The 8,396-nt window shown below is 50.7% G+C and overlaps 1 protein-coding gene across 1 annotated transcript; it reads right to left on the bottom strand.

Annotated features, from left to right (window-relative positions):
• Nucleotides 1-643: 643 nt before the first annotated feature.
• On the bottom strand, nt 644-7,759 carry LOC125550582 (probable E3 ubiquitin-protein ligase ARI1). Its single transcript, XM_048713606.1, has 5 exons — nt 7,531-7,759; nt 6,926-6,958; nt 6,489-6,792; nt 1,811-2,294; nt 644-1,734 (listed from the first exon to the last, which is right to left on the bottom strand). Exons 1-5 carry the CDS (start codon nt 7,669-7,671, stop codon nt 1,089-1,091), a joined length of 1,608 nt encoding a protein of 535 aa, XP_048569563.1. The 5' UTR covers nt 7,672-7,759; the 3' UTR covers nt 644-1,088.
• Between the last annotated feature and the right edge of the window lie 637 nt (nt 7,760-8,396).

Below are 8,396 nucleotides of genomic sequence, written 5' to 3'. Positions count from 1 at the left end.
AATATTTTTCGTTTTGTTGTCAATGCTTTAGTCAAGAGAGACAAATTCTTGCATGCCATTGATTCGGCAGTTAACGAGCTTGAACATTGAAATAAGCAAGGTATCTTTTCAACTGTCGCAAAAGATTTTTGAGAGGACATTGGAGATATGATGAAATCCTTGGAAGAGTGGAGGTATTTACCTAGGCTACGTCTTTGCATTGGAGGTATGATGCACCTATGTCGCTCTACTCCAAATTCTAAATTCAGAACATAGCTATTGCCGTTCTTATCCAACATCAGACACATTCTTTTGTCATTGAGCTCACACATACTCCGTATGAGTTATAGAATTTCCTCACATCAGCACAAAAAACTCACTACAGAATCATTCCTTGAAAGAAAATGCAACACAAAAGCACACCCCCATGAGCTCAACCACACCAACACACTCCGCAAACCCTATACACACTACCAATGAATCCTTCCCTCAATCAATCTTGAAAAAGAAACAATCTCGAGAAAATACTTCCCTCAATCCATCGCCACCAATCCACCAATAACCACTGATAACTAGAAAACCCCTGTTTAGCATCACTACTTTTTGTTTTCATCATCCCAGAACTATTGATTGACATTTCCTTCTTGATACCAGCTACATAGTGTACTCTCTTAAATCGGTGCCCGCCTTCATTCATCATGTAAGCCTAAGTCATGTAATTGACTAAGTGGTCCATATTCTTCAGTATATTATTTTCACTTACTAAAACACGTTAAACTATTAGTATCAAACACAAGCAACAACAAATTACGGCACACATTTGCTAAATGACAGGCGGAGCGTGACACAGGCGGCGTGTCGCCGCGCCTTTTGTCTGCTAGTCTTCAATCTAAGAGTTCCACCAACATCCATCCATCCAATTTCATTCATCTATTCAAACTAGGAGTACCACTTTCAACAACATATAATGATGAGTTATATCTTAAGCTAATTAGGGAGTTTTATTGTCACGCGCTGACCTAATTTGCTGTTGCCGATCGACTTCCGTAGGTAACCAACAGCTCTGCATGCATATAGGGAGGCGTGCTCGATGCACGCCAAGCAACACATCAGGCCGGCAGATCCTTGGCCTTGTCGGGTCCATCAGGGCGGTAGGGGGCGATGGTCATGGGCTCGAGGAGCAGCGGCAGCAGCTCGTCCTGGATGCACTTGTACATCTCCCTGCAGTGCGTGTCGACGATCTTGGCGAGGTTGGAGGTCTCCTGCATGGCCTGGAGGACCTCCTCCTCGGCGAGGACGGGCTTGGCCTCGGCGGCGAGCACCTTGGAGAGCTTCTCGGCGTTCTCCTCCAGCTGCCACTGCTGGTCCTCGAACAGGACCTTGGCGATGGGCAGGTTGGCCTTCTCCGACGGGTAGGTGCGCACCTCGTCGCCGAACATGTAGTAGGCGAAGGCGTAGGAGCGGGCGAGCACGAGGCGCGACGCCAGCAGGGCCCGGTGCGCGCGGGCCATCCAGCTGGCCTCCCTGATGAGCGGCCGGATGGCGGTGGCCGACTCCAGCAGCACGGCCCTCTTCTGGATGGCCGGCCAGAGCTGCGTCTGCTCCGCCGTGCGCGAGTTGACGTGCACGTTGAACCGGTCGCAGTAGTGCGTGTACCGCAGCATCTGCCGCCTGATGCTGTCGTAGTTGGCGTGCCCGGCCTCATCGTACCGGTTGCAGTTGTGCAGCGTATCCAGCCGCCCGCCGCAGGCATAACTGTATGCACGTACGTAGTCACCATAGACATCAGCAAGCTCAAGGTGAAAGAGAAGAAGAGTCTGTCGGTACGTACCAGAGGTGCTGGCCGCATGGACAGCTGACATGGTTGCAGCCGCCATTCTTCTCGATGGGCCGGAGGCACTTGGGGCAGCTCTTGGTGTTGACGGCGATCCACTTGAGGTTCTCCGACTCGCCGCGGAACTTGGCGTCCCACTTGTCCCACATGGGGCACGGGCATGGCGAGTGCGCCGGCGCCGCGCAGTTGAAGCAGAAGCTCACGCCGCAGGGGCACTCCACCTCGCAGTAGCGCTCGCTGGCGTCCACCACGCGGATCGCGCGCCCGCAGTGCGGGGCGCTCGGGCACCACTTGACCGACGCGTTGTTGTCCAGGTACGAGTCGAGGACCAGGTTGTCGAAGCGCTTGGCGGCGTCAGGGTACTTGCGGCCAAGGAGCCGCCGCACGGTGGCGTCGTCACAGATGGCCGGGCATTTCACTTGCATGCAGTGGATGTGCTTCTTGCCGTTGCCTAGGGACGTGAAGAAATGCTCCGTCCAACCTGAACAGAAGAGATTCAACAAGTGCCATGGTAAGCAAATGTACCAGGTTAGAAAGCTCATGCCTGGCAATATTTACATTAACGCACAGTATTAAGGCAATGGTTTTGTTCATGAAACATAATTTGTGCTATTCAGTGTCATGATGGTGCAAAGCCCCAAATTTCAGTGGAAAATGAAGAAGAAAAATTAGCCCCATGATGGTACAACGGGGCTTGTGGTGCTGCAAGACTTTTTTTTTTTGAAACAAGGTGGCTGACTGCCGACCTTATATTTCAAAATAGGCAAGGCCTGATGAAGTAAATAAATCTGAAAAAACTGAATATGTTTCAAACATACCGTAAATTTAAAACAGAAGCCGGCTGTGGATCATAGCTAGTTCAAATTTATGCATTTTGTTTCTCGAGTTTGTGGGACAAAATCTGAATTGGATTTCCAATCCTCTGTTCTTTCTATGGGCGTCTCTACATCCTCGGTTTTAGAGGGGTTTAAAGAATTTCTCAAAACTTCTATTAGTGTTTAGTGATGACTGTGGTGGTGGGGTGCTCATAGAAAAACAAGCTGACACCGGTCGGCTCCCACCGCTCTGATTGGATGAGTGGAGCACGCACCCCTTATTCCACAATATTCCACTTGACACAATATTCCACCCAAGGCATGCCTTTGGCAGCCATCTCAAGCCAACACCAGATTTATGAGCTTCAGATTATGCACACCCAGCCCGCCGTGTTGTTTGGGGTGCACACCACATACCAAGCGATCAAACAGCTGCCGCCCTTAGCATCGGTCTGACCACACCAAAAGAATGCCCGTCGCAGCTTGTCAGCACAGCTCAAGAACCACGGTGGAAGGTCGAGGGCCGACATATGGTAAATAATGGCAGCCGTGAGGGTGGAGTTGATCAGGATGAGGCACCCTCCTCTCTTCAGAAGAGAGACCTTCCAGAACAGGATATACCCAACAATTCAATCGACGAGCGGCTGCAAATCCGTCTTGGAAGGGGGTGAGGTCGAAAAAGGCAGCCCCAAATAGCGAATGGGGAACTCCTTCACCGGGCCTCCCAACACAGAGGTGAAGGGAAGGATATCCACCAATGTGTAACGGATTGGTGATGCATAGCTTTTGGAAAGGTTGCACCTCAGCCCCGATGCGTCCCCAAACACTTCCAGCAAAGCCAAGACCGCCTCCGCCTCGCCAATCAGCGGCTTAACCAGTAGGAGGACGTCGTCCGCGTAAAGTGAGAGGCGGCGCTTAATGCCCCACTGCTCGAGGGGAACAAACAGGCCAGGGGCCTCCCCTTTGGCGAAAATCGCCGAGAACACATCCATGACGATGATGAAGAGCAGGGGGAAGAGCGGGCCCCCCTAACAAAGCCCTCCTGCATGCCAAAAAGGCTCTTCCGCGCTGCCATTGAGGAGAACTCGGGTGCTAGCCATCGATAGCAGCAAAGTAAGCCGCAAAAGTCACCACCTGCCAAAGCCACGTCTCTGCGGCACCTCCAACAGGAAAAGCCACAAGACCGAGTCAAACGCCCTGATCATATCCAATTTCAGCATGATCGCATCCATCCTGTGGCGATGCAGAGAACTATCGATTGCTGCATCAGCATGAAGTTATCTGTTATAGCACAGCCACCGATGAAGGCACTCTTGTTGGGTGCAATGAGCCTCAACGGTGTAGGAGCTAGCTGCAAATACATGCCCTTAGTGAGATTTTTCGCAAAACTATGCACCAGGCTCACCGGACGGTGATCCTTGACATCCACAGCACCATCGCACTTAGGAAGCAGAATGATATATGCCTCATTAAGCTTCGCGAAGCCACGCCTGTCCCTGGCATCGAACGCGCGCACCGCACGCATTACATGGGCCACGCAGATTGGTAGAACCTAGCGGATAACCCATCAGGGCCTGGCGCATTGTCTTATGGGAGGGCGTGAATGACGTTCCAAATGTCCTTCGAGAAGGAACACTCCAAAGGCTCTGCGTCCACAGACCACAGGTCCAACGCTGCCAAATTGAGCGAACACTCCCGCACAGCAGGGACCGCGATGAGATCCCTAAAGTGCACCGCAACGAGGCCCTCCATCTCACCCTCAGACGAGGTGAGCACATCCCCCTTCCGCAGCCTAAAAAGGTGATACCTTTTCCTCCAGGAGCTAGCACGGATATGGAAGAATTCCGTGTTGGCATCCCCTTCACAAAGCCAAAGAATACGCGACCGCTGACGCGCGATCGTCCTCTTAAGGGAGGCCAGACCCAAGATCCTCTTCTTGATCCGTCGGCCAAGAGAGAACTCTCCTGCCGAGAGCTGTCGAAAGTCCATTGTGACCTCCATAAGCCGCATGACTTCATTGGCCAGGAGAAGCTGCTCTTTAATATTGAGAGAAGTGCATATTACACCCGTCAACTCTAGCCCTAGTCTAATATACACCCCCAACTTCAATACCATCTACTTAACACCCCCTAACTCTCAAAACCAGGCAGAATTCAACCCTCCCCTCCCCGTTGACCGGTTTTAACCCAGTTGACCGGTTTTGACATGTTGACTGGGTGAACAGTAACAAAAAAATCAAAAAAAAATTTGGTTTTTCCAATGAGTGAACAGTAAATTCAAAAAAAAGTTGGAAATAAAATTCAACAAGCAGTTTCGATTTTTTACCTGGTGAATAGTAAATTCCAAAAATACTTTTTTCCAAAAAAAACGAATTATTTTTGCGTGGACGATTTTTCAGCGCGTGATGTCTGTGACAATTTTCAGCTTGTTTGGACATTTCAGTGGTCTCTCAACAAAAAAAAATATATCAGCCCGAACTGTTAACTATTTCATGCAAATATAATTCAGAAATTTTTGTTTTCTTATTTTTTTACTGAAATTTACTGTTCACCCGGACAAAAAATCAACATTTTAAAAAATCAAAATTATTTTATTATTATTTATTTAGAACTTTTTAAAATTTTACTGTTCAGCCGGTGAAAAAACGTATTTTTTTTAAAAAAATATTTCTTTTGAATTTACTGTTCACCCAGTCAACAGGTCAAAACCGGTCACCGGGGAGGGGAGGGTTGAATTCCGCCTGGTTTTGAGAGTTAGGGGGTGTAAATTAGATGGTATTGGAGTTGAGGGTTGTATATTAGACTAAGGCTAGAGTTAAGGGGTGTAATATGCACTTCTCTCTTTAATATTCCGAATCCTCCGGCCACTCCACCTAGGTAGCTCTTTGGCCATGGCTTTTAGTCGCACGAACAGGTCAATGGACAGGTTACGGTGAGGCACCACCGAGCCCCAGCCGCGAGCAACCGCCTCCTGGAAACCACCAAACTTGGGCCAAAAGGCCTGAAAGTGGAAGCGCAACTTATAGCAAAACACAACATTCGTGGAAAGCATGATTGGGCAGTGATCAGGCAAGGAGGAGGTCATCGCCTGGAGAAGGCAATTAGGATGGCTAGCATCCCAATTCGCCTATGAGAACCATCAATCGCCCTTCACTAACTAACAACGCGACACTCGTTGCTCCACGTGTAGCAATGACCTAGGAGGGGCACCTCTTTCAGCTCAAGGTCATTTAAGAGGCGCCGAAAGCGGCCCATCATCCGCCGGTTGAGCAAATTGTTGTTCTTCTCTGTGGCCTCCACAATTAAGTTGAAATCACCGTCGACGGCCCATAGGCCTGCGGATGCCGCCCTAACATGCCGCAACTCATCGAGAAAGGGCACCTTGAGTTGGTCGTTAGTTGGTCCGTAGACGGCAGTGAAGGACCGAGGCAGGTTGCCGGTCCACCGAGAGATTGATTGTGACATCAAAGTGTCAATCCGCGAACTAGAAACCTGAACGCAGCTCGATCGTCAAGCCACAATGATACCACCCGCCGAGCCAACAGCCGGGAGCGCGCAAAACCATCGAAACACGATCCCAGAATTCCGGTGATGGTGAATTGATTCACCGCAGCGAGCTTGGACTCAATTAAGCACACTACAGCCGCAAGTGATGCTAAATCCTACCAAATGTAGGTTCCAATTAAGTTTTATTTCCTCTATAATATTCATGACAATCGAAATACCAATCCAAGTTTTCTTTCCTCTGGTATAATTTTCATGACAAGAAAATCACAAGTGATGAATGTAGGTTCCAATTAAGCAAAGTAACTGCACGAAAACAGTTGCTTGGGGGCAACGGAAACAGGGGCGGGTACTCACAGTCGTTGCAGAAGCAATGCCCACAGTCCATGGTGGAGACATCGGACGGCCGGGAGACGTCCTCAAAGCAGACGTTGCACGTGACAGTTCGGGGCCTCTTGTGAGGCGGCGCCCTTGCACGAGCCGCCGTGCTACTGTCCTCCGGCGGCACCACAATTCTTGCCTCCCTGAACAACCCCTCGCGCCCCCTGCGCTCGAGGAAGTCGTGGATGCGGTCCATCTTCCACCGGTGGTGCATGAGAAGAGCGCGGGCGTTGTGCCGCTCTATGTTCACCAAGTTCATAACCATGGACACATCTTGTTGCTGTAGGGTGGATAAGGAAGAAGAGTAGCAAGCAGTCAAACCAAAAATGTCATTCATGCATGATGTGGGATTAGTCATGAGCTGGCTGTACGCATAGTCTGAATTCTTAACCAATGCCGGCCGTTTGGTTCACCTGGGCAGCTGATAGGGACTTTCTCGTGATGGCCTGCAGCAATAAAAGTCAGAGTCGGTTAAATTGATTTAATCATCGGTATGTTTTATCAAAATGACAGTAGCAGTAAATCAGTAAAATGATTTTTCTCCCTTTTGGTAATGGCCAAAGAAGAAGTTTTTTTAATGCTCCTTTCGACGCAGTTCAGCAACACAAAAGGGCAGTAATAATCAACAAAATACAATCTAGCAGTTTGACTGAATAAATACAGAATTGAACTGACAATTTTTACATGGAAGATTGTTTTGCAGCGACTGAATTGATTGACTAGTACTGTAATTCTTAGTACTAGTGAAATCTAGCTATGCGTCATCAAGACTGCAGACTGAACCACGCTGCCAGCTGCTTACACTGTTTGTTCCAGAAACACTCCTAGCTAGGGTTCTAAAACCAGGTTGGCCGGCAATAAACCGCACCGAACCCTCGCCGAGACGATCCCACGATCCGGCGCCGATTTCAGCGGCGGTGGCATCGTCGCGGAACCAGCGCGATTGGATTGGATTGGAGCTGGCACGAGCGGATAAACGAGATAGTACTATTATGAGTTCCCTGCTCCGATCGCTTACCCAGTGGTCCGCGCGGTGCTCCGGCTGCGGCGCGGCGTCCTCGAACAGCCCGACGTCGTCCTCGTCCGCCTCCAGCCCGTCCTCCTCCGCCTCGTCGTCCTCTTCGTCGTAGTAGAGGCAGGACTCGTCGTCGCTGGCCATGGCGGGCGGGCGATCGGTGGCGGGCGGGGAAAGGCGAGGCGAGGCGGCCAAGTGAGCAGCCGAGGGTTTGTTAATTACTAGGGGGGGGGGGGGGGGGGGGGGGGGTGGTGGGGGAGGGCTGGGCTGTGGGGACTCGTTTGACTTGACTGCCACGAGGCGGCGCCACGCGCGCGTCTGCGATACGATGGTTGGTTATTAAAGTTGGGCTCCGGTTCGAGCCGGACCGGCCTCTCCCTCTGCCGCCGGCCGGCTCCGCCCGTCGATCGTCGGCATCGGGACACACGACGTGGTACGTGCCGACGTGTGATTGCGTACGGTTCGGTTCCGTTGTTCCGAAAGGGAAACGCTGTCTGTCTGTCATGTGCTTTTCCGCGTCGTCGCGCACGAGGCTGCACGCCCATTCGGCGTTCGGGGCGGGACCGCGAGCGAATTGCTTGGTGCCTTCGGGGAAGCTGGGTAGGCTGGTCGCCGTCGCTGGATCTGGCGGCAGGGGCAGGGCACGGAAACGGCAAACGCCCGGTCGGTTCCTTGGATTTGCCTAGATTGTCCTGTCTCGGGACAGCACAGCACGGACCAGGTTGCGTTGGCACTTTTTATCAATGATGATGAATGATGATGATGAAAATGGCTAGTTTTTTGTCTTGTGTTTCAGAAAAGGAAATATGTGGATTGCTAAACTGTAATTTGTTTCTCCGGGGGAGATATAAGTGTTTAACTATCAAAAC

The sequence above is a fragment of the Triticum urartu genome, chromosome 4, assembly GCF_003073215.2.
Source record: "Triticum urartu cultivar G1812 chromosome 4, Tu2.1, whole genome shotgun sequence".
Classification (NCBI taxonomy): domain Eukaryota; kingdom Viridiplantae; phylum Streptophyta; class Magnoliopsida; order Poales; family Poaceae; genus Triticum; species Triticum urartu.
This window is presented reverse-complemented; position numbering and strand designations above follow the sequence as displayed.